This window comes from Ctenopharyngodon idella, chromosome 6 (genome assembly GCF_019924925.1).
Source record: "Ctenopharyngodon idella isolate HZGC_01 chromosome 6, HZGC01, whole genome shotgun sequence".
NCBI classification, from domain to species: Eukaryota; Metazoa; Chordata; class Actinopteri; order Cypriniformes; family Xenocyprididae; genus Ctenopharyngodon; species Ctenopharyngodon idella.
Window position 1 is genome coordinate 25,316,149 of NC_067225.1, and position 27,570 is coordinate 25,343,718.

Consider the following 27,570-nt stretch of genomic DNA (forward strand, 5'->3'; position numbering starts at 1 on the left):
CGAAGTGTCAGTCTCTCTTAACCCGAGAGCTTACTCTGCTCTGATTGGTCAGTTGTCCCTGCCTGTTGTAATTGGTCTACCACTTACAGCGCGCGTCAGAAACGAAGCACCTATTACCATATCTGAATTTCAGCTCCAGGGGCTTCCTCAGCGTTTGATACACAGTGATATGAACAATGGCGTTGGTTTTTCTGTATCCATATAATGACAATAAGTTTATTTGTCATGCACTTTGATCTTTGCAGACATTTTACATTCACAAACAGCTATATTACTGCATGAAATGTAATATTCGAAAAAGCATAATAGGGGAACTTTAAAAAGGCACAAATAGTGCTAATTTCAGTAACTGTTGTGACAAGGCTCTTTAAAGGAATAATTCTTGTAAAATTATTTTTTCCCCATCGTTTATGTTGTTCCAACTCTGTTTGATATTTTTTATTCTTCTGTGAGGAGATGATTGGCCAGAATGTCAGAGGTCTAAGCTGTTCTTTGAAAGTCGATGTTGATTGTACTTCTAAGCCCCAAAAAGTACAAAAAGAAACATAAAAGCATCAGGAAGGTAGTCAACAGGAAACACACACTATAAGTCCTCTGAAACCATAAAAGAGCTTTCTCTGTGGAATTCATTTGTTTAAAATCTTTCATCCTAAAATCACATTCATGATCGCAGACAATAGCCGAATTTCCACTGTCGGGCTAAAAGCGAGAGTGCTAGTGTGTGCCTGGACCATTCACATTTCCAGGGCTTGATTGGGCCTCATCGGGGCTTCCTTGGGGCCAACAGTCAGGGGTTTTTAGCCTGCTGAATACCTTGGTCCAAAGCAGGCCAACTTGGGCTTGAGGATATTTTTGTTTTGTCAATTTTGTCAATATTTTTCTAAATGTGTAAGCCTTTGGTCTTAAAAGCCTTAATGAAGTTCCTGTGATCGCAAATAAATGGAAGCAGGTACAACCGAATAGATATGTGTTCTCTTTTTATGTGAAATGGTAAATACCAGTTTGATTCAGCCATGATTGATGTGCAGTCCTGACACAAACTAATAAATTACTGTCACTGTAACATTTTTTATTGTAAAACATTGTCAGATGTTGATGCTGGAGTCTTAAGTCTTTAAGTAAAGACCAAACATTCGCTTCTGTCATGTTCATTTTGCGCTATAGCTAGTTTTCAGTCAGCTGGTGAAATGGTGAGGTTGTGTGAAGTCGTTCTATGGAGGCGTGTTAAGGGCAGGTTTTACGGTAGTGCTGCAGGGCTGCTGGCCCGAAAGTGGAAACGCAACTTGATTTTTGCCTCATGCTTGAGGTCCGAGGCTATTGAGGTCCAGGCACATTGTTAGCCCTGGCTCGCACTGGCCTTGAGATGCTTCACTCCAGATTCAACATTTAATGACAAATGCTGTTGGTTCTCATGTGTCTAGTGTCCACAAAGAATCAATTTGCACAAGCTCCTTTTGGAGTTTAACAGCCCCTGGTTACTGTCTGTTTTGTTGTATGGAAAGTATGGAGAGCAGCTTGGACATTCTGCTAAACACTTACTTTTGTGATACACAGAAGAAAATATATACAGATTTGGAATGACATGAGGCTGAGGTTTCCTTTTTGACTATTTTGTTCCTTTAAAGTCTGTTAGAAGGTTTACTTTCGGTGATTCATGAGATATAAAACTAGTAATATGTGTTTGAAAAAACAAAGGAAAGATTCTGTGTTTACTATATTGCAGAGTTTTTCAATCATGGTTGTTTTACCCAGCAAAGTTTTTGGTCATTCTGGTGCCAGTTAATTGTTTTATTTATCCCTGTGTTCATTGATAACAGTATCAATGAACATGGGGATAAATAAAACAATTAATTGGCACCAGAATTTTAACCTTGTTTTAGAATTTTTATTTAATTTGGCACCATTTTTTAACCTTGTTGGAGAGTATTGCAAGACAAAACTATAATAGGGAATTTAATTGTGTAAGAAAATTTGAAATGTGATAAAGCTAGTTTCATGTCAATGCGGAAATACTTTACCACAAGTTTTACCAGTTTCTTTTTAATGTTTAGTTCTTTGTCTGAGGTTTTCTCAAACTTCCTAGCATTTTTTTTTCCTAGTAATTCAAAACATTTAAAGTTGAAAGCATGTATGTACTCAAAAAACAGGTTTAGCTTGATAAAACAGGTTTAGCTTCATCTCAGTTACTCGTTGGTGCCAAGGAAACTTTGTTATATTTCCAAAGAATGTTAGATTCTTTCTAGAGTTGAAAATGCATGTGGATGTTGATGGATTGGTAGTTGACTTCAATAAAATGAAGTATAATTGGCCCTGATGAAACATGATTTTAGGGGGCATTTGCATGAGATGCGTTATTGCCTTCAAAAATTGCTAGAACAAGTGCAAGGGAATAGAACAGACTTAAAATGGAACAGTTATGGCAGGATGCTCAAACATTTGTGATAGGACACAATGGCCATAGCATATAGAGATAATGCTTTAAAGGGGATCGTTGAAAGCTTTGTAAATACAAGAAAACAGATAAACTAGTAGACCTAGTCTTTTATTGTAACACAACTGTTAAACATCTGCCGTGATTGTCTGTTTTTTCTTTCCCTTTTGTTTTAAATTCTTTTCATCATATGTGGCTTGATAATTGGTCTACCTGCTTTAAATCTGGGTTGTAGACCCCGCTTGACCATACATCACACTGCAGGAATGTAAATGACAGGTTAATGTGATACAGGCCGAGTGGCCAGGAGTGATTCATGGTCCTACCACACACAAACACACTCACAGGCGAACACACCACTCAATAGTTTGTGCAGGGCTGCTTAGTGCCGCACAGTTATGTGATTCATAGAATGCCCTTCCCATTCACTCTCAATGCAGTGACTATTGCCATAGCAACTAATATTCAATCAAAGCCTTGCAAGAATGTCCATTGGACCAAACTGACACTAACCAATATTTTTAAAAATGACTTGTTTTGTAACCTAATCTAGTTAGTCTGATTCATATTCATATTAAAATATTTTTAATAAATTATTGTTTTGAATATATTATATGTTATTTTTTATATTGTGTTTAAAATCCAATTATTGTTTGGATTTATCATGTGTATGTTGCTGTGTTTAGTAATTCTGTACACATACTATATACACTGTGAATTCTGAAAGTTTTTTTTCATGGGTGCTTTGGGTGCATACATTTATGAATTATATGGACTCCTTATATAATTTGGTTGTTTGGTGTTCTTTTAAAATCTCCAAGTGTCCTTTTTTTTGGAAAGACACCTAAATTTACCTTGAAAAAAGCTGAATCACACTTCAATTTGATGGTTTACTTTGCTGGATATAGCAAACGATGACAAAATGAATGTGTTAAACAAGATAAATGGTGTATTCTTAATTTCACGATAAGGGTGTCATTAATCGCGATTAATCGCACTCCTTTGTGAGATTAATCGTGATTAATCACACCCTTATCGCGAAATACCGAAATATCGATGAATTGCACAAAAGGGTCGCACAAAATTTTTTACTCTATTGACAGCCCTAAATTCATTTATACTTCAATTGATTCATCACACTGAACTAGCCAAAAAGGTGATTAAAAAAGGAAATAGTGATCATTTAGAGGACTGGACATAGTGTATACATTTTGCAAATTATAACCCAAAATCTTGATATTAGTTAAAGTAAAACGGACACATTATTCATCAGCTTGAAATTGCCTCAGACTCTTGATTTCTTATCCACTGGTTGCTTATTAACAAACAGTTTTAAGACCCAGCGGATGAGCGCTGGGCCAAGGGCCCCAGAAGGACCAGGGGGCTGTGCACCTCACCTCCGTCCAAGCTGTTCAGCTGCCACACAGCTTTATTTGCATTTAAATAGAGAGGCTCCAAGTGGAGAAATAGCTGGAGCTGTAGAATTGGACTTTTTAGTCTTTCCCTTCACGTAGAGGAGTGAGGAATGGGAGGGTGGTTAAGGCTGTTTCCGGCTTGTCCTCTCTCCTTTTCAGGCTTGTCATAATCAGAGTGTCAGTACAGGGAGTGTGTTATGTAATGGGTCAGGATTTGGCAGCGGGGGTTTGCCAGCTTCCCATCGCCTCTTTCAGTAGCAAGGCAGGACAGTCCAAATGCCTCCTGTAACACCCCAAGACAGGACGTTATTAGTAGTGGTTTTATTTTACATGTGAAATGTCCCAGTGATTTTGAATTTGACTGGCAAAAAACTGTACATGGAGATACTTTGTTTTCCTGGTGGCTTAGTTCTATGCATGTCCATGATCTCTGTCACAGTTTTGCGTAAAAATACAGTCTAGTGCATTTTTTAAAACTCAGTTAACATGAAGTCTGACAAACTATAAAGTGAAAAATGTCCCCCCCCCCAAAAAAATTGAGCCTGCTAAAAGTGCGCCGGAAGGACTGCCTTTTTTGCGTAGCTTGCTGTTTAAAAATCATTTGGCACTTACCAGACTGGCAGCTCCAATAGTAATAAAAAAGATTTATCTTGAACTCTGTCTTGGAAACTATGTATAAACCTCTAACATTTTAGTAATCAACTAAAAAAGGAATTTATACCTGTATGATATTATGCTGTACCCACATTGGACCAGTGGTTTGGAAAATGGATGGATGGATGGATGGATAGATGATTCAGCTGCGGGCACCATCTTCTGGTGAGACGCGGGAGTTCATTCAGTGCGACCCTTACAGTGCATTATGGGTATTCTGCTGTTGAGTGTACACCGGTTGTACAATCATTATTGCGGTGCATAATGGGATTGAATAAATGTACTCGATAATGTCCACCACTAAAAATGGCTGTTCCCTTAAATAGTGCTCTATTTAAGGGTATTGGGGGCAATTTTGATAACAGCCCTAGAAACTTTCAAACAAATGTTGGGCAGGTTGGAGCTAAACTCTATAGGACATTTGGCCCTCCAGAAACAGGATTGGACACCCCATGGGTTATGGTTTATCTGAAATAGTTTAATGGGGGTTATACGCAACAACTTCCATATTCTGTAAAACAGGTTGCGTCATTTCCAGTTCAAGTCTTTTGTATGTGCTTTGTTAAATATAGAGTTGTTTTACTCAAGATCTTCAGAGGAGCTATTCAAGATGAGCATAACCGATGTCCATTGCAAATGCACTAAAAGTTAACTAAAAGTTTTTATTTTTCTTCCTTTCACTAACATTCGGATATTAAAATTGAATGCCAACAATAAAAATAACTAGCTAGGTTAGCTGATTACCTTAAAAGTCCATTCATACTTTCTCTGACAAGCAGATGCGATGAGTCCTGTTTCCTGTTTGTTCATGTGACGTTTGACATAGTGCCTATTTAAATGGTATAGGGGGAAGAAAAACCCTTCAAACTGCAATTCAAGTAATAATAGCACAGCAGTGTCAGTCGACAACCAGGCAAAAGAACACTGAAGAAAATTTGTGTCGACTTTATCAAAGTACCAATTTAAAAGATAAACACTTAGAAAACACAGTGTGCAATTATGCAATTCTGGTTGTGGAAATTTGATTTGCTTCCCAACGTATATTTCAAAGATTTGCATATTGTGTTAACCTTGTAAACTCCCCCACTGTAAAAAATTACATAAAGCCAAAATGAAACTGCAAATTTCTTTCCATTTTTGTGTGCAGTTTGCATCAGATGGTTGTGAACAGACGGTGGGTGGTCTGTGGGTGTGCTGTCTGAGTCTGGCATGACCATATTCAGGCCCTCTCTTTATAATTGCATTGATAAAGCCAAAGACGCATGACAAGAAATTCAAGTTTTTGTTTCATTTACATACTTCAGTACTTCTTTAAATTACTGATTGTGGTAATATATGTTGGTCATGTGGTCTGAGCTTTGTTTTTAGGGCTTGAGTTTGGTTTCTTTTTCTGTCATTTTCCATGAGTTTCCTCCTCTGTGATCTGAGTTAAGGAGAGAGCAGGTGGTTTGTGTTTTTGGCAGGGGTCCTTGGTTTTAAAACCTCAGCAATGGCTGGGGCTCAGGATCTGCTTTATATCGAGTGCTCACTGGAAAGATATGGCCCCAAATGATCACTGATAAGCTCTACACAGCCTGAAGCTAGACATAATGGTGCTCAAATGTTAATTGTGTAATTGTGTTAGCCAGCTGACCAGATAAGACTGGATAAATAAGCATATTTGTCAGTTATGTCATTTGGGGTTCCAAATAAATATACATTAATAAACATCCATAGACTAGGGTGAGGTTTTGTGGGCTTTCTGTCATGGTTACTGCTAATGGATGTATTTTCACACCTTGTAGGCTTTGGTTCATGCTTTGTCAGTTTTCCTGTGTCAAAAAGGTTCTTTAATGGCAGACTGAACTTCTTTTGGACTGCTTATTATCACCCTTCAGACACCGTTACTGATACTATTGAGTTACTGCAGTCTTGATCATCTTCAGAATGAAGAAAGCCAAAGGCAGGGATGGTTTGTGTTCTCCAAGAACTTCTATAGCTTCCGTTTGAAATCAGTTGAAACCCTATAGTTACAGCCAGATGACCTTGAAGAAAGTTATTTTAGACCTTGAAGCAAAGCTTATCTATATCCTCAAAGTATTTTTTGTATTGTACAAAAAAAATCGGACAACTTACTATACTTTCATCTTATCTTTTTGCCGATTTCCATTGAATAAATGCATTTACATAGCAGAACTCATTTCATCTTAAGTGTACATTGAAAATGGGCATAATTAATAAATGACAGTTTATGAAGCTTGTTATTTCTTTCAATGTGTTCATTGATGAAGGAATAGTTAACAGAAAAATTCATTCCAAAAATATCTAAATTTACTCACCTCCATAGTCTTTGATGAAGGAAAATAAAACCATCATATGGAATTCAAATGAAATTAGGAAATTTATCAGAATGTCCAGCCTGTGTTGAAGAGGATGGCAATTCAGACTGTCACTCCAAAAAATGTCCCTTCAAAACATCTTAAAGGGATAGTTCACCCAAAAATGAAAATTCTGTCATTATTTACTCACCATCAAAATGTTCCAAACCTGTATGAATTTTTTTCTTCTGTTCAGCAGAAGAAAGAAATTCATACAGTTTTGGAAAAACTTGAGGGTGAGTAAATGATGACAGAATTAATTTTTGGGTGAACTATCCCTTTAAGGGGTTTATAGGAAGTCTTACAGTGATAAATGAGGAGCAGCACATATGCCTCATTAAATAGAGCTCATTAATGACAACTGAAGCAGAGTTGCATGTCATGGCACTTAAAAAAATAGCTGATGCCCAGCGTAAGTGTTACTGATAATCATTTTAATTACTGCTTGGCTCTTTCTCCTTAGTTGCATTATTGACTGGACTGCTTTAGTTTTTAAATGTATGTATTGACAAACATGGCAGCAGATTTTAGTTTAAGTTAAAGTTCACTGCAGAATTTTCTGTCAAACCCATTTTGTAAGGCAATTTGTGAATCGACCTCTTTGTTCCTCTTTGTAGAACTGTTGATAATATAAAGCCAGACTGATGCAGAAAGGGAGCTATTTTTACATGGCAGCTTTCTGGAATCTCTGAGGTAGTCTGCATTCTGAAGGACATATTAATCGTATCCTGAATCATTCCATTGTGGTGAATTGCCCCACTGTGCTAGACTGCCTGTTAGCAGCATATGTCATGATACATATGAATTCTGTCCAAGTCCAAACCTTACTGTAGTGAATGATTTGGTTTGCTTCAGGTTTCCGATTTCACACTGTACAAAAGTACACAAAAATGGTGGTGAATTTGCATTTAAAGGGTTAGTTCACCCAAAAATGAAAATTCTGTCATTAATTACTCACCCTCATGTTGTTCTACACCCCTAAGATCTTCGTTCATCTTCGGAACACAAATTAAATTGATGAAATTCGATTGCTCAGTGAGGCCTCTATTAAGAGCAATGCTAAAAACATATTTAAAACAGTTCATGTGAGTACAGTGGTTCTACCTTTATATTATAAAGCGACGAGAATACTTTTTGTGCACCAAAAAAACAAAATAACGACTTTTCAACAATATCTAGTGATGGCCGATTTCAAAACACTAAACAAATTTTCAGATTTTGATGCATTATAGCTTACATAAAAAGATCTGGATTTGTGTGGACCGCCAATGGTGTTAAAGTTCTTTGTCTTTACCCAGACTCTCTTAACCAGCAACTGACATGCAAATGAGCACTGCAATTTTGACATTTTGTATAGCCAGGGGAAAAAAAGGCTAAAAATTGGTTTCACACAAGAGGTAGCCAGGAACAAAAGAGGTCAGATGATTGTCTTGTCATGTTGCCTTGTGTAAATGTGCACGTGTCAACATCTCGGCGCCCTCCATCTCTCCTCAGACCTTTTCCCGGGAGAATACCCGTGCGTTGCCTTAGAGACAGCGTACAGTCATTTTTCTCTGTGAGTGGGACTGGCGAGGAGACAGCTGTGATTGAAGGCATGGCTCTAAAAGGGACATGTCTTGAATTCTCTATAAGCAGCCAGATCATATAACATGGACACAGGATGCTGATGGTAATACTTCAGCTAGGGAGGAGAAATCAATGCGTTAAATAGATGGGAAGCTGGATGGTGGTGTGTTTGTGTGCGTGCGTCTGTTTCTGTGTGTGTTCATGTATTTAGTGTGTGTTTGTTTTGGATTTGTCTGCTTGGACAGAAGGACAGAATTACATTATCTTCTTCCTGGACAGTGATATTGCTGCAGTATTGTCTCATGTACCCAATTTCAGTTAATTGATGTCTCAGGCACTCTGCATCAGCCATGTAGTGCAGATGTTAAATAGACTTTCCATGTGGAGTTAGAAAGACATTTGCACAAGTTCATGTTGTGAATAGGCTAGGCAATCTAAAGGTTGGCCGAGACTGCTTTTGCTGAAGATGACAATGCTGCAATTTGGAAATAACCTGGAACACTTTAAAATTAAAGTCTGTTTTTTACATTTATGTTGTTTTTGCCATCACTTTAGTCTTTACAATGTCATTATAATGTTGTGATGCCTAATTTTACTAATAGCAACTGATTTATATAATTTTTTTATTTTATTTGTTTATTTGACAAAATAATATAGAAATTTAATATCAGCCATTTATGGGTCATGAATATTATTATTGGTAATATTACAAAATATTAAGCAGCAAAACTGTTTTCAACATTGATAGTAGTAAGAAATGGTTTTTGAGCACCAAATCAGCATAATAGATGGATTTCCGAAGGAACATATGCCACTGAAAACTGGAGTAAATTCAGCTTAATTATTACAATTTACTATTATTAAAATAGAAACACTTCATTTAATATTTCACAGTATTAGAATTTTTACTGTATTTTTGATCAAATAAATGCAGCCTTGGTGAGCATAAGAGGCTTCTTTCAAACACATTAAAAAAGTCTTACCGACCTCAAACTTTTGTCCTGCATTGTAAATGCTCTGATTATGATCCTGAATAAAAAGCAAATAATATTAGTGTTTTTACATTGTAGTTGTGTTTCTAGCTAATTCTGTACTCCATGATAGCCGGATAGTTATGATCTAGCGGTCTGCCCTCATATAACCCCCCATCAAAGGTTGTTCGCTCTGAAGAATGATGCCACTTAAATGATTTGAGGCATTATGGGGAAATGGTATCATATAAATGCCATCATGGCAGCTGAATATAATGTACATCAGTCCATTATAAACATATAAACATAAATCTGTGGCCTTTTAAAGTGGCTCTAAGAGTTCTGTTCGGCTGATGATGGACTGCAAAGTCTGTTACAGTTAGGAAGATGGTTTAAAGCTCAAATGTCACCCATAGTTCTATTCTCTGGAGTGCTGGACCTTTTACATAAGAAAGGTCCATATCTCGCACCCTACGTCTGTTCTCACCTTTTCTTATATTGGGTTAATCAGTTAACTAATGGGCTCCTAAGGTCAGGTTTGCTGTCATTATGAATGGGCGTTAATAGAACCGATGGGGGGCTTTATCAGATTCAGTTTGAAGTTAATTGCCTGCGGCGTGTGTTATGTAACCTTCGGTGTGAACTCTGCAAAACTGCTGCAGTGGACTTGCTTTACAGATGGCTGGAGAAGAGGGGTGCTGAAAGGTGAACAAGGAATTGAAAGAGAACACTGTAAATGATTTAAATATTGTATAAATATATAACTCATGCCCACTCATACATTTTGTAGTTGGGCTCTTATTGGTAAGGAATGAGAAGTGACTGGAAAAGATGCTGATTCAGCTACTGTTTGCTACAAGCTGTATGCATACTGTATAATGCATTGGTGTAGAATTGCTGAATAATATGGATTACACAGTTTTTCCAAGGTGTCTTTGGTTAAATTAATTATTTAAATGAACTGTGCCCTCTGCAATGAGGTCAAAGGTTCTTGAAAGGTAGTAACCGAAGAGAGCACTTTGTAATGTTTAAGAACAAATGATGATGTGCTGCTACTGTGGATTTTTTTGGTCATGGTACTGTGGTATTGCTGTAGCCATTTGGACATACCATGGTAATGCTATGTTTTTTGAAAGAATTTAAGTGGATATTAAGGATTGGGAGGCAGGCCTGGTTCTTGGCAAATATAGAAGGGTGGGCTGGCAGAAGGTGGCAATTTATCTTATTTTCACTTTAAATTAAATGCTACCATTTTCACTTTTCTACTGTCCAGTGACAATTTGGAAAGAAAATGTGATGGAAGCCTGCTTTTTCTATAATAACGAACTCGACTTTAACGAGCAAGTGCCGTTTCCCACAGAACCTGTTTTCTCATTCCACTATATGGTGTATTGGTTAGCATTAAAGAGTTAGTTCACCCAAAAATGTGTAATTAATTACTCACCCTCATGTCGTTCCAAACCTTTGAGACTTTTGTTCATCTTCGAAACACAAATTAAGATATTTTTAATAAAATCTGAGTGATTTCTGTCCCTCCATTGACAGCTATGCAGCTACCACTTTGATGCTTCAAAAAGTTCATAAAGAGATCGTAAAGCTAATCCATATGAATTGAGTGGTTTAGTCCAAATTTTCTGAAGAGACACGGTTGTTTTATACACTGAACAAATTTAATTTAGGCTTTTATTCACATATAAACATTCATCAAGGCACACATCAGTTATTATAAATGGAAGCTCTTGATGTGCAAGAACCATTGAGGTTCATTCTCGTGTTTTACGTGGGATGTTTGAGTTTCCTCAAGAACCAATGAGGTTTGTTCTCGTGCAACAAGCAGGTTCGGTTGAGCTTCTGTTCATGTTCGCTGATCAATGTTTATATATAAATAAAACCCAAAATGTAATGTTTATCATATAAAGCGATCATGTCTCTTCAGAAAATTTGGACTAAACTGCTCAATTCATATGGATTAGCTTTAAGATATCTTTATGAACTTTTTGAAGCGTCAAAGTGGTAGTTGCTTAGCTGTCAATGTAGAGTACAGAACTGGTTCAGATTTTATTAAAATAACTTAATTTGTGTTCTGAAGATGAACGAAAGTCGTACGGGTTTGGAACGACATGAGGGTGAGTAATTAATGACAGAATTTTCATTTTTGGGTGAACTAACCCTTTAATGTGTATTGGATAGCATTATCTGTCTTATAGCCTGGACAGTCAATGTCAGCGGAAAAGGAAATTTGTTTCAAAATAAGAACAAGTTATTACATTTTGTTAAAGACCAACTATTTTTCTTTCTAATGTGCATTAAATACAGGAGTCAATTTGGATGTTCCTTTGGACTTATGAAAAAATGAAAAAAGCAGGTCATTGTCATTGTCATTGTCGTAGACATTATAACTTATATTTGAGGGAAAATGAATGAAAACTGATCCATGACTTAAATGAAGCAAGACATGTATTAATGTAACATAATGCTTTTGAAGTGTACAAATGAATCATGTCTTTACATGCTTTTTAGAATACAGTGACAAACAGACAATCACTAAATAACACCCTTTCTTATCTACTGGAATATTTCCTCTGACTGGATTTCACTCCTCTCTTTGTCCAAGGCAAGTGTTTGCCCTTTTCCAGCACAGAGAGTGTCTCATTGACACAGTAGCATCTGAGTCACTGTGTATCTGAAGAGGATAATCACTGTGTGTAATGAGCGAGAGACTGAGAGATATGTGGATGAGTAGCACCCATGATAAAAAGATAGACACTCTTTAATCGAATCTAATAATACACAAATCCACTAGTGGAATGATTTGGAGACAGTGAGGGTTAGAAGGCAGCAGAGACTCAAAGACGGGCTTGTCTGAGAAAATAAATGCATTATACACGCAAAGACCAGAAATGGAGAGCTTTCAGTGTCATGTAAAGACCACGTCACTGGTATTGTGTTGCAGTAAAACTCTAAGTGCTTATTACTTGGTGGGACCATTTGGTATTGATTTATTTAGCATGAAAAGGGCCTGAGTCTCCAATTCACCATTGTAAAGAGGTGAATTGAATGAACTTTTGTGCAAACGTGCATGGAAGAATTTAGCTTGTTACTGTGAGGGTTTTCTGAGATGATGCTGTATTTGGGAAAATTTCTCATTGTGTCACAAGCACAACATGACTTGGCCTTTCTTGACTCTTTTGAGATTGTGTTGCTGCTGGAAAAATATCATAGACTTACATTTTAGAAGGAATCCGAGCCATATTTGGGGACCAGAATATCATAGCATTGTGGGTGGACTCTTTTGACTCTGTTAAGTGCTTGGTAGGGTCTTCTGGATGCTAACAACCACCCATAACACCCTAGAAACATTCTAAAAACCACTCAGAACACCTTAGCAACTGCATGGCAACACCTTGGCAACCATCCAGAGTAGGGCTGTGTGATTAATTGATATTGTAATAAAATCGGGATGTGAGAGCACGATTTTTCCGCCAACCCCCTATTGTGCAATCTGAATACAGCATGCAAATCTAGCGTGAGAAAAGAACAGAGCGGGTTTACCGTTACCACATGGAAGAAAGCACAGAAACGGGAGGTGAATTCAGGGCAGGATAAGGACTTGTCCAAAAAAAATCAACATCCGTGGTTTGGGAATATTTTGTATTCAGGAAAGATGATGTATCATATATAGAGCCAGGTAATTTGCAAGACCTGTCAAACTATCATTGCGGCAACCGAGTAGGGGCCATTCACACAGAATGCGTTTTTCTGGTTAAAAACATGAGACGCAGGTCTAGAGACATGTTTTTTTAAAAGTTGAACTTATTTTATCTTGAACGCTGTGTAGAACGCCTTGTCATGCACAAGATGCTGCAAAAGACATGAGACGCGAGTGCAGCGGTTAAAGACATCCATCTAGCGCGTTTACAATGGCTCATTCCGAACCAGATGAACAAAAATCCATGATGCTGGCATTTGCGAACTGCACAACATATGAAGTATGTTCTAAAAGGCATAAAGAAAAAACAGATGCTTTCACTTAACATTTAGTATGTGTGTAAGGAAATATTGTTTCAAAATCATGATTAAAATTGAAATAGCAATATTGATCAAAAAATTGTGATAGAATTTTTTTGTTTTTTTTTGTTTTTTGGTATTTGCATGAGAAACTTACGTTTTCTTCAGAAATTGCTAAAATCTTGCTGTGCTATTTAGACAACTGAGGAACAAACAACTTTATTGTTCCCAGATGGAATCTGTAGACAGCTGAATTTTGGAGAAAAACTGTTGAATGCATTTAAGCATGGTTAAATGTGTTAAACAGAACTGAGAATACTGCAGTCTTGATGACATCTGAAAGCATGATCAAATTAGCCATGATATTTAATAAATGAACAGACTGAACAAACTGTGTATGGTGGGTGTACAAATTCTGCAGAAATCCAGGGAGCTTTATGAAAAATCGTGGATTACATAACTCTTCAAATCTGGGAGAAAATACAAACTATTTCAAATCCATTACCTGCAGTTTTAAGTGGTGTACTTAATTTTTCCAGACTGCTGTTTTGTTCTTTTTTTTTCTTTGGAATTAACTAGATTGCTGACTGTTCTCCAGCTAAGACGTTGGACCAAATACTTATGTACAAATGAGACAATTAAAAAAGTTACCAAAATTTGTTATGCAATCAGTTAATTGAGCTGATTAATTAGCCAAGTTTTGGTGCTTTTTTTCCACTCAACAGTACCGTGTACTAAAGAAATGAATACTTTTATTCAGCAAGGATTCATTAAATTAATCAAAAGTGACAGTAAAGACATGTTTAATGTTACAGAAGAATCCTAAAAAAAAAATCACATTTTCCACAAAAATATTAAGCAGCACAACTGTTCTTGAGCACCAAATCAGCATATTAGAATGATTTGAAGACTGAAGAAATGTCTGCTGAAAATTCAGCTATGCCGCCACAGAAATAAATTACACTTTAAAATATATTAAAATAGAAACCAGTTATAATATTTCATAATTATTACTGTTTTATAGGGTTTTTTTTAATCAAATAAATACTGCCTTTCTGAGCATAAGAGACCACCAGTGTTCTGCAGAACCACAGCTCTAGACCAACACCTACTGAGAGCACATCTTGTGAGTTTTAATTACAAAGAACATTTCTGGAATCTCTATAACACCCTTTTTAAGTCCCCCTTAGACAAATGGACCCAAGGCTCACATGGAAATGGTTTGGGGGGAGGGGAAGTAAATGACGCACAGTATATAGGATAATTGATAGTATCTCGATAGATAGTATCTGTTAGAAAACCTTTAAATTAAAGGTTAAGCTTGTTGCCTGTATAATTAGATGACCTTTTGTGTATTTTTGTCTCTTCACCCTACTTTTCATATACTCTATAATAGGGATCCATCATCTCTATTTGTTCAGATGGCTTAGTCATCATGTATTGCTAAAATAAGAGACAGGCTATTTATTTTCATTGAAATCAGATGGTCTCAACTCGTGTGTTTGTTTTTAAAGTGTAATTCAGGGGTACGTCGACCATTGTGTGACAAAATCGTTCAGCTATTTGCATGCAGAGGTGGTGACACAGTTCGGTCTCATTAGATGAGGGTATTCCAGAGAAATCCTTCTGTTAAGTAATTCCTTGTTTCTAAAGTAACCAGTTCACAGTGTTATACAGGGGCCGAAGGGACATCAGGCCAAAATTCACAGCATTCCTCCTCCGAGAGCAGCTATGAGTTCCAGACATCAAGTGAAGCCACAGAGTGATCGCAGCACACTTGGAATCCTCTTTCTTGTGAATAATTCTGTGATTGCTCAGGGTCTCTGAGAAGCTCACTTACAATGTGACCTATTTTTCGGCTCTCGCACTGCTGCAGGTTTTTAAACCTGCTCCTTTTACGAGAGTATTTCAAAAAAGTCCTGCCTGCCATTCATGCGAAACGGTGTCAGATGTTTCTGGGGCGTTCCTCTAGGCTCTCTTGTTTTGTCACACGAATACACGCTGAGAAAAGAGTTTGTGGAAAAGCAGAGAGAAAAAACGAAAAACAGAAAAAGCAGACGTTTTCAGCGAGTCTCAGTGAATGGTATCAACACGCTAGGGGTTGGTTAAGTTTTTTTTCTTCAATACGTACGCTAACTCTAAATAGGGCCCACATGGGTTTTAACCGCAAATAGTGCCAGCAGGCAGTAGCCCTCATTTCTAAAGGAAGAGCCAGGTTCGGTGGTTAACCGAAGATTGTAATGCTGCACCGCAGTTCGTCAACCCAGCACAATATAACAGGAAAAAAGAACGCTCTCCCATTTTAACACTACAACAGTCTTTGCAGTTGAACGTAATTGTTCTCTTGTAGAGGCTAGAGCTACACGATATAACAAAATAAAATATTATAAAATATAAACGCTTAGTGCGTTTGTGAAATCACGTAGACTGTGATTTATTTAAATAAATATATTCGCTACTGGCTCCAGAGTGGCAGTGTAGCCCATGATGCAGTGCTTCTGTGAGCTGCAGAGTTTGCCCATTTGCCTGCAAACCGTCAAAATAAAAGCTTGATGGTTTAACGTTTGAAAATTTAAGAAATTATTAGTTTTGTAATTTTACAGTTGTACTATAAAATTACAATTATTTAAAAAAAAAAATCGATTTCTTATTTTACAGTAGGGTGGAATGGGGTAAAAGGCGCATTTGATTTTATTCTCTAAACCACTAAATGTCCCAAAAACTCACTGCAGTACTTTCCTAAACATCCGCGTTTCACGATGCACATAGAAATGTGGATGATTCTTGATGCAATCATGGGCAGCAACGCAAAGTTGATTCTGTGCTAATTTGATCTACTATTTAATGTTTCTATAAGTAGCAACTGAGAATTGCTAAAATTATTGAATATATTTTGAGACAAAGGTCTTGTTAATGATTTTCAGTTTTTCGATTAACTTAAAGGGGTCATGAATTGAGAAATTAACTTTTCCTTGAGCTTTTGATATATAAGAGGTCTTTGTACAATAAGAATATCCTGTAAGTTTCAGAACTGAAAACTTCCTTGTTAGTCCAATAAAAGCTTTTAATCACTGGCGTGTTAGTGAGATGAGGAGGAGAGAAGAGTGATACAGGACTAAAATTAACATTATCTTTCAAAGTATCCTAATGCTAGGAATATGGTTATTTATTTTCAACAATGTGAATGTCTCAGTTGAGCATTATTTATTTGTATTCGGTACATTTCACTGTGGATTCTTTGGTAAATCAATCGCATTTTGGCTCAGGCTTTGCAAACAGACATTTACAAAATGGACTCCACAGCATGTAAGTAAATGTGTTAATTCTAATGCCTGATCTGATATGTAATGATTCATGTGCAGTCAGATGTTCTTTGTCTATGTGTCAGTAAATCAAACCAGTGACTAAACGGTCAACTTCACATTGTTTCTCTTAGTAGGATGAAAATAATCTGTTATTTAAATGGTAATTAAATTATGTATAGAAAGCGATCAAAGAACGCTCCCTTTACAATCACTGGAGCTGTCAATCAAACAGTGCGAGTTCATCAGTGACTAAGTTCTGGACTCACGCCAAAATTACTTCTCTTAGTTACATCGCATTTGCACTGTTAGTTATGTTGAAAGCATTCATTAGTGTGCAGAAATTGAGCTGCAATGACGAGATCACTGCTTTCATGCGTTCAACAAGATGTCTGTGATCGAATACAATGTTCATCACTGCAGCCTTTCATGCCATAGATAATAATGTAATGCTATGAACAGCACTTTTAGTGATTAGTTAACCTTGAGAGCTGTAATAGAAAAAACGTGCTAAAAGTTTTAGAGCAAATAATACTCCGGTATGTCATATGCAAATATGTTAGCCAATCACAGCAGTGGGCGTTTACAGTGATGTCTCACAGCAGACACGCCCCTTAAAACGGAGCGTTCAAATCAGAGGGCTAAAATCAGGGTAGGAAAAATGCCTTTTATTTCTAAATTGACAATTTTTTATGTAAAAAGCATACTAATATTATAAATGCACCCCAGGAAACATTATAATGTTGAATATGTAAAAGAATGGTATTTGAGGTAAAAAGCGTCCTTGCTGTTGGGGCTAAAGGCACGATAATTAACATAATGATAAATATCTGTTTTTTTTTTTTTTCATATCACAATATATATCACAGAAAAAGTATTGTGAAACCCTATTTGTAGCTCAGAAGTGTTGTTATATATGCGAAAAAGCCCACAGAGCACAATTATTTGACACTCTTGACAGCTTGACTGGGTTAGCTCTGAGGTGTTGCTTCATGTTAGCAGCGGATCAGAATTTTCGACCTGAGCAGCTTTACTCAAGTCGATCAATATCGCAGTGGATTTGTTTTATTTCCATAAAGCTTTCTACCTTAAGTTGTGTTTGATTTTGAGCTTTCTTTTGTGTCAGGCTTGATTTACTTCATCAAGCTACTATTTCTGTTGTTTAATTGTTCTATTAACCTTAGTGCAGGGAACTGAAATAATGAATTTTTTCCTCAAAGGAAGTCTTTGAAGCAATAGAGGCCTCTTTGAAATGACACATGAAAGAAGCTTTGCTTTAACACTGTAGAAACTGGCTGCCTAAGGGACACGACTTACTGTACAACCTACATGTACTTCGCTGTTGTGTTAGTATAATTCTCGCTTTTCTCTCTCTCAGCGCTGAGGGAACAGCTTGTCAGTTCAAGAACACACTCTGTTTGTGGCAGGAAACATTTCTTTGCAATTAACTATAAGTCAGGGATTTTTCTGTGAAAACAGGCTTTGTTCTTAAATATTAGTTTCTCTAAATAGCAGCAAGTGCTACACATAGAGAAGGCAACTGGTAACCTTTTCATTAATTCTTTGAGAAACTCTTGGATTAAGTATATTGCATTATTGCTTTATAATTAAATTCATTTTACAAGTTTTTTCAATAGCATTTTCAGCCATTGAAATGTCTGTTGTTTTGTTCTGTTTGTCTACTGTTCTCTCTCTCTCTCTCTCTCTCTCTCTCTCTCTCTATCTATCTATCTATCTATCTATCTATCTATCTAATGTTTATGTTCGAGTATGTGTGTGTATATTTATAATACATATGTATATGCATGTGTTTTATATTAAAACAAAAAAAAAAATCTAGTTAATCCAGGAAACTAATCTAACTAATCAACTAGTGTATTGTTGGATGACTACTTCAAAATTCTTATCCTCACATGTGGATGTTTGATAAGGAACAGCTATACAGCTGTAGCCTAAAGCTTAGATCATGACTAGTGTTGTCACGGTACCAAAATTCCAGTAGTCGGTACCAATACCATAAAAATTTTACGGTTCTCTGTACCAATTTCGGTACCACAGCAAAATCTGTTGGAACTATTTTACTATTGGCTAGCCTATTTTAAAAACATATTAAATATGATGGTAATCATACATATAAATATTTGGAGCATGTGTGTGTATGTTTGTGTATGTATATATACCTCATTGAAATACATTTTGAAATATAAAAAATTAAATAAAAAAATTCTCAAACATCCATTTTGTAACAGACGTGCGTGGTTATTTTAGGTATTCCTTCAGTTAAACGACACACTGCAGCCTGTAAAACCATGAAATAAATATCGGTAAATAATGGTAACCTAAATAATAAGAAAGTTAAGTATTATTTAAAAAAAAATGTTCGTTTTTTTATTTCCACACAAAGATGCGCCATATAGCCTACCGCTGGGAGGGATGTGAGACATGAGCAGGAAAGAGACCATCTCTTTAATAATATCTTCATGTTATCTCCTGATGTTACAAGCAACTGACACTTGTTGTGAAAGGTCTGAAGAGCTTGTTTTATCTTCAGACATTCAGGCTATGTTTGATTTTGCGCTGCCAGAGAAAGCAAAAGTAAAAATCACCGGAGTATGTGAAACGCGCTATACAAATAAAATTGACGCGCCTTACAAAGTCTAATAACAAGCACAAACTGTGTTAAATAGAAATTGACGTGCAAGCAAAAGGGTTTCTGTTCTACTGTGTTTTTTTTTTTTTTTTTTACTTTACCACAGTAAAGTATATAACGAATAGCCTATAATGGGCCTAAAAGCGAACGAAAGGAAGAAATGTTTATAATCCCCTGAGTGAGTGAAGATTTGGGAAAAGAAACAGATTCCATGTTCAGTGGAATAACTAATGGAATACTGTTAAATTCTCTGATAATCGGGTGACCAGATCGCGATTCACAAAAAAATGTTTCCATGGCTGCGATGTCACATTTAAATGCTAACCTATTATTTCTTTTGTAAACAAAGCTTTGTGCTTAACTCGTGTCATATTCACGTTAAAAAATACTGGCACAGCCCTATCAGTGGGTACCGAATATACCCGGATTCTCGGTACTACAGAAATGTGGGTTTCGTCACATTTTCAAAATTTCAGTACCGACTTGGTACCGAAGTACCGGTACTTTTGACAACACTAATCATGACAAAACAAGTGTGGATTTCAGTCTCATCCATTTTTTATTAAAGGGCAAAGCACAGGTCTGACTTGGTGTGCTCAATATATTTGAAAATTCTCCATTTCCCTTTACCAATTTGCATACAAATTTCCTATTAAGTGGTAGATTATTTTTCTTCAGATCTATATTGGATGGATATATACTCTGGGATGATGTATTTTGTATTTTTCCACACACACACCCTGCAAAGTTTTGGGAGTAACCTAAATAATTGTTCCATGTGTGTAAGGAATACAAAAGCGCTTCCAATATTCGTATCCAGTAGTCATGAATGACTGGAATAATCGTGGAAATTTTTGGGTCAATAGCTGAATGGATTAAATCATAGATTCAGCCAATGTGAGAAGAGAAAGTCCATCTGAACCTAACTACTTTTGTTTTGGTTGAGAGTTGTGCTGAGTCAAACTAATGTGTTTATGTGTACTCTGTTGCTCAGAGATCCGTAATCAGTTGGTGGAGCAGTTTAAGTGCCTGGAGCAGCAATCAGAGGCTCGGATCCAGCTGTTGCAGGACCTGCAGGAATTTTTTCGGCGCAAGGCCGAGATTCAACTGGAGTACTCTCGCAGTCTGGAGAAACTGGCCGAGAGGTTCTCATCAAAGATTCGTGGCCCAAGGTGAGGATTATTTGATTATCAGTATGATTAGTTCAACCAAAAATTTAATTTCTGTCATTATTTATTGTTTTCCTTGGAACACAAAATAAGAAATACCTGATACATCTTTTAGCAGGTCTTGCCCCCCTTGAAAAATGACTTAAATTTCAGCCTGTTTCTTATACAAAGATATTATATGGCTTGAGAAGACTTGAAATAAAGCAAAAAAGTTGTATGTACTAGGGTTGTCACCATCATTTCAGTAGTCTGTACCATTTTCAGTACCAGAGCAAAAACTTTTGAATTAAGTGCTTTAAAAAATGTTGTCCCTTTTTGTCTCATCCATTGGTTATCACAGTCATTCATTGCAATTTCTTATTCAATCGCACATTAAAATACGGTTGTCAATCCAGAAACTTTGAAGTGTACTTATCATCATGAAAAATTCTCATTATAATAAAATAAGCTGCCTTAATTGTACAATGAACCTCTTATTTACATCGTGTTTACACTTTGTTGGTCATCATGAAAAGATTCGCGAGTGTGCGGCTCACACTGAACAAAACAAAACCAGCGGCTGATTGGCCATTGCGTTCATGCGCTCAATAGATATGATTGAGTTTGGCTACAATGCTCAGTGCTTGTAAAAACACGCTGTAACTAGAAACCTTTGACACTCAGAGCGCTCAAACAGACACGAAAGAGAGTGTTTGAAAGCAGTGGGTACCAAATATATAAACAGTACTACCGGTACTGCAGAAATGCTGTTACTGTCAACTTTTTTTTTTTTAGTACGGACTGGTACTGGTAATACTGGTATGTTTGACAACCCTAGTATGGACTATGCGTTTTTGGTCCTTGTTTGAGCTTGAAAGCCATGGCCACTATGAACTGTATGAAAAAGAGCTGCATTAAAGTTTCTTTTAAAAAATCACTATTTAGTGCTTGATGGAAAAAAAAAAATCACACCATAAAAGTTTAAAAAATTATGATTTTAAGTACAGGATGACAGAACTTTCATTTTTTGGTGAACTGTTCCTTTAATTGTGCATGCCAGATTATGTCTCCTCTTCATTTCTCCGTCTGTTTCACCATTTGTCTCAGTGCTCCTTCAATCAGAGCAGAAATAGCTGCTGGTGAATTTTAAATCTCTCTCCTGCTGCTGGATATAATCGTCCTTCAGACAAGGGTTGCTCCTCATTCTCTACTTTCTGCAAAGTTTAAAGAAGTTGTTAAATGCCTGTAGCATTTTACGCATTAGGATGTTATCTTTGGCTGTTAATTTAAATTAAATACCCTTTTGAATTAAGTGTTTCCTCAAAAGAAAACTTACTTTTGCTTCAACTAATCCAAGATAGCCAGCTCATTCCTCCAATTAATTGACCCTTTGCTAACCCAACCTTAAAAATGTTGCTCTACCTGAGCAACTGGTCTTATCAGACAAGTTTTCCTTCAAGTTGTCCACCCAAAAATGAAAATTTTGTCATTTACCCATGCTCATGTCATTTCAAACCTGTATGACTGACATTCTTTTGTGCAACACAAAAGAAGATTGCAAAATGTCTTTTTACTGATCAATGCTTTTTCGGACACACTGACTTTCATTGTATGGACAAAAATAGTTGAAACATTGTTCAGAATATCCTCTTTTGTGTGAGTTTTTGTGAGAGATATTGGGGGAACTATCCCTTTAAGACTATGGAAAATTTAGTTTGAATATTTTTAAACAACATTTTATAGAATATAAATGTTATAATAGGTTGATTCTGGTGACTGTAATGGCAAAAGTAACTTATTTGGAATACCATAGTATATGTGTTATAGATGCGTTTCAGCAATGCAGTAAACAGCTACAGTTTTTGCTTGCATGCAAGGCATCAGGGGTGATTATTGGCTCATGTGGCATCAAGCCAACAATGGATTCTGAGTCTGCAGTAAAACTTCTGCTAACAAGACCTCAGTTGGTCATAGTGGAATGTGAAAAATAAAGGATTCTACCAATGCTATAGCTCTGATTTGGCCATAGAAACAGATTGTGACAGCTTGAGATAGAGGTCATCTTTTTCTGGGAATGAGACAAAAATGAACTTATCGATTTCAAGAGGTGAAAAACTCTTTTAGATTAGAGTTGGATTGTGTGTATGTACTGGTTGTATCATGAATGTAGGTAGGTTTGTTTTGTGAGTGTATTGCAGCAGGATTGGCGGGGTTTAATTAATAGCAGCTGGTGGAGGAGGGCCGTCTGCTGCTTGCTCCCGGGGCCAGTCTCACTGCACCATTGACTACATTACTGCAGACAACAATGAGGAACGGCAGCGCCAATGGCTGCTGCTCTCTTGGCCCTGCGTCTGGCCTTGTCATTCTCTAGTTGTTTCTGTTTTTGTAATTCATTTCCCCCCCTTCCTCTTTTCTTTGATATTTTGTCAGCTTTTGGGTTCTGGTTTTGCTGATGCAAGCCTCACCGCAAGCTGAGCTGACTCATGCTAAGAAACAAGTACACACAAATGCAGACACAAACAAATGCATACATCGACAACAAACTTTTGTCTTTTAAGAGGAGAGATGGACTTGTTCAAATCAGAATCAGTTTTATGGTCTCTTCACAAAAAAAAAATGCAGGAGTATGCAGGAACAAGGAACATGCAGGATGTGTCAGTCAGTGCGAGTACCCCACTGAGTTATTTTTTCATGGCTTATTTCACTTAATAAATAATGTTTTAACATTATGCACGTCCTGCTCATTATTCCTCATTCATGCATGTTTCTTTATCATTCTAAAGTGTCAATAACCTTAAAAGGGTTAGATCACCCAAAAATTAAATTTCTGTCATTAATTACTCACCCTCATGTTGTTCCAAACCCATAAGACCTTCGTTCATCTTCGTAACACAATTTTTGATGAAATTCTAGTTTTTTTTTTTTTTTTATCTCCCATTGAAATTACCACATTCAAGGTCCAGAAAAGTAGTAAAGACATCGTTAAAAAAGTCTATGTGACTACAGTGGTTTAACCTTAATGTAATGAAGCGACGAGAACACTTTTTGTGTGCAAAAACAAAACAAAAATAATGACTTTATTCAAAAAGTGTTCTTGTCGCTTCATAACATTAAGGTTGAACCACTGTAGTCACGTTGACTATTTCAACCATGTCTTTACTACTTTTCTGGACCTTGAATGTGGTAATTACGTTGCTTTCTATGGGCGATAAAAAACGTCTTGGATTTCATCAAAAATATCTTAATTTGTGTTCTGAAGATGAACGAAGGTCTTGCAGGTTTGGAACGACATGAGAGTGAGTAATTAATGACAGAAATTTCATTTTTGGGTAAACTAACCTTTTAAGTAGCACTGTGCTACGCATATATATTATCATACTGTGATATAGATGATTTAGCAAAATTCTATGCATTTTATATTGTCACCACCATTTATATCATCATAGCGCACAGCCCAAGTATAATATATATATATAAATATATATATATATATATATATATATATATATATATATATAATATTTCATATTCATGAAATTATATTTCAATGATATATTTCATATTCATGAAATTAAACAATTAACTATGTAAAACTATGTAAAAAATACCAATCATACTGTTTTGTGGTCATTATAAAAAAACCTGAATTTCATGATTTGCAAATCAGAATCAAGTATTCCATTCAGGAGTGCTGTGTAATAAATAATATACTTAATGCACAATTATATCTTCTACTTCTCTGCTTTGACTGCCCACAGCAACCAAATGTAGCTAAGGTATTTCCTTCAGTAATTTTTTTCATTAACTTTCTTCACTGACAAGTAAGATTTAACAGGTTTTTCGATATTAAACATATAAAATTATTTCATCTACAAATATGTAATACCAATTTGCTCATCTCTTTATTTATACAGGTAAAAATCCCTGCATAAAAAACGCTATGTAGTTCTACACAGACCATGACATGTCTAGAGGAAATAAGACGGTGTCTACAATAGTATCATTATTGGCCGTTAGTGTGTTTGTGTCTGTGTGTGTGTTTTAAGTCAATAAATACTTCTCCCTATCTCTACAAAGCAGACTTGTCATCCATGCTGGGCTTTACCATTCAGAACAAACTCTGCATGATTGTGTGTGTATTTGCACACGTTTAGCTTTCTTTTTACCCCTATTTCCTGTTCTTATCTTGCCTCGTTCTCTGGCCTGCATGTGTTGTTATTGCAGTCTCATTTGATGCGTATTGGTGCTGAGACTTGCAACACACAGTACCTGAATACTAATCCAACATGCTCTGCAGTTCAGCCCTGTCTCTATGCATTAAACCAGGCATAGATTACTTCTAAAGTATACATGAATGAGGGTCGAGGCTTCTGCATTTATTTTGCAGGGTATAGCTTAGCTATTGGAAATTAATGTAAACTAAATGACCTCTAGGTTGTTTTGCTAGGCTGAAATGACAAGAAAGGCCATTGCCAACGCAAGTTTTTTAATGCAAAGATGAGAAAGCATTGGAGAGAATTAATTGAGGCCGTAAGGTGTGATGTTTGCATGCATTCACAAAGCGAATATTTAAATTTTTCCATGTTGCTTAGGACAAAACACAGTACTACTGTTTGTACCAGTGAATCGACCCAAAAAAGAGGGAAATACATTCTTCTGTATGAAACATTCCATTATCCAGAAGGTCTGCCAGATGTTTCAATGAATGCATTACATGGATATTTCTATATTAATCAGAGTTGAAAACTTTTGTGCTGTTGCAGTGACATGAATTATAATTCAATGAGTTGATTTAATTGCATTTAAGTAATTCAGAATTACCAGAGGACACATCTTAAGTACTTCCTGTAGAGGAACATGAATATTCCAGTATTCCAAAAGCTATTGAGCTTATAAACCAGAATATAGGAAAATTAAGTGCAAGTATGTTCCCTTGATTATGTGATAGGCTTATTTAATCAGTGCTAATTTACATAGATCTCATGTAATGTTACTCACTATGGCCAGTTTATTAATCCATACAACATATTAACCCAAAAGTAATTTACATTAAATATTTTATACATGCTGATCATAGCGATGTGGTGTTTATTAATTCAGTATTAATTCATAATGTCATTAATATATGAATCCATACATATGTTATAATGCCTATGGGGCAATCAGTGTAGCATCTAGACCTTCAATGGTGATGTCAGCGTACTGTTTGCATACTAATTGGTCTTCATACTTATACTTATTTATTCATCTATAGCTGCCTTTACATAGCAAAGATGCATTACGTGAACTGAAGCATTATGTGAAAATTTGAAACCAGACTTATTTGATTATTATGATTTTAGATTATTAAATATTTAGCCATCGCCCTAACATTTGAGATTGTAAACAAAGCAGGTCCTTATGAGTATTGTGCGAAAGTGATGATGCTTTGGGCTAAGATGCAGTTCTGGTGTAGATGTGGCAGCATGCAGACTCGATTTGCTGCAGCCTATTGGACAGAAGCCTGAAATCAAACTGCCCTGCAGTACGTTTCTGCTGCATTCCGCTCCTTGCACGGCAGCACCTGCCTTCCACCTCCGGCCTTCATTCACTCACTGCCAAGCCTCTCAGAGAGCATGCCAAGGCCCTTGGGATCGTATGTGCTTGGAAAGTCAATCTCTCAGACTTAGACATTAAAGGATTAGTTCATCCATAGATGAAAAATCATTTACTCATACCCATGGCATTCCAAATGCGTATGACTTTTCAAAATGAGATATTTTGAATAATTTACTGGTCTTTTCCATGCAATTACTGGTGCTTTCAAGTTTCAAAAAGGATGCAAAAGCCCCATAAAGTACATTAAAAGTTGTTCATATTTCAACCCTTCTCAAGTCATACGGTAGCTCTGGCCAACAGACTGAAACTTAAGTTCTTATTCACGATTATTTTCCCCTCCATTGGTCCGTTAAAGTTGTGATGAATCGGAAGTAGTGATTTTTTTCTTCTGTATTGACGTATATCCGATTGCAAAGCGTTACCAAAGAAGGAAAAAAAATGTAGGTTGGGACTTGGTTGTAGGTTGTATCCATCAATTGTTAATTGGATTTTGAGATGTTGGTAATGAATGGGAACTTGTGGTTGATTGTGGAGGGTCGGGGTTTAAGATGACTAAATGATTGGAGAAGTCCAGCATAAATCATCAGAGAGAAGTCTGTCGAGTTAATTGAAACATTATGAGGTCAAAAATTGGCATGATTCGCTCAAAATGAAAAAAAGATCTACAGTATAACTTGTGTTTACAAAATAGAAAGGGTGAATGAGCCATCACTACTTCTTTAAAGAGAATTATATTTCCCATGAATAATGGTTTAAATTTTGGTTTGTTTCTCACACAAAGCTATAATTTGACTTCAAAAGGGAGCATGAGAATGAGAAACAGAATGATGTTTTCCATGAAAAATGACTTAAATTTTGGTCTGTTTCTCACACATAGCTATAATTTGACTTCGTAAGGGGAACATGGATTTTTTTGAAAGATAATTTTTATGATATTTGTTGTTTTTGAGTTTGACAGCCCAGTCTTAATTCACTTTATTATATATTTATGTATAAATGATTGATAAGTGGCCAGAATATTCTTCAAAAAAAATCATATTTAGTGTTTTTGACTGAAGAAAGAGAGTCAAATGGGTTTGGAATGACTTGAAGGTGAGTAAATGATGATAGAATTCACTATTCCTTTAAAGTTGAGTGCAAATTAAACGTTCAGATCTTTTGCTTTTGGTTCCCTGAATATGGCTAATAATGTAAGATTAATGAGGTCAGAATCATCAGCAATGAGCTTTTGAGCTAATCCTTGTCCTACCATTCACTGCTTTGTGGAAATTCTCTGCTCTCTCTCTCTCTCTTTCCCAGCCCTCTCATGGGGCTACAGCTGGGAGCAATCATACATTGGTGGCCTCATTTTGCGTGTTTGTGGATTGGGGGGTGTTATTGGGGGGATTGGTGGACCGGCAAAAAATGTGCAATGTATTGAAGTTTACTTAAAAGGCGGAAATACATTTGAACTGGGGAGCGTATGTCCCT

General features: G+C 36.4%; 1 protein-coding gene across 2 annotated transcripts in view; it reads left to right on the forward strand.

Moving 5' to 3' along the window:
* Window positions 1-27,570, forward strand: part of srgap3 (SLIT-ROBO Rho GTPase activating protein 3) — a 91,508-nt gene that overhangs the window by 5,367 nt on the left and 58,571 nt on the right. For both annotated transcript variants that reach the window (XM_051896917.1, XM_051896918.1), the window contains exon 2: window positions 20,349-20,526. In XM_051896917.1, coding sequence (XP_051752877.1) covers window positions 20,349-20,526 — 178 coding nt within the window. The remainder of the gene's footprint in view (window positions 1-20,348; window positions 20,527-27,570) is intronic.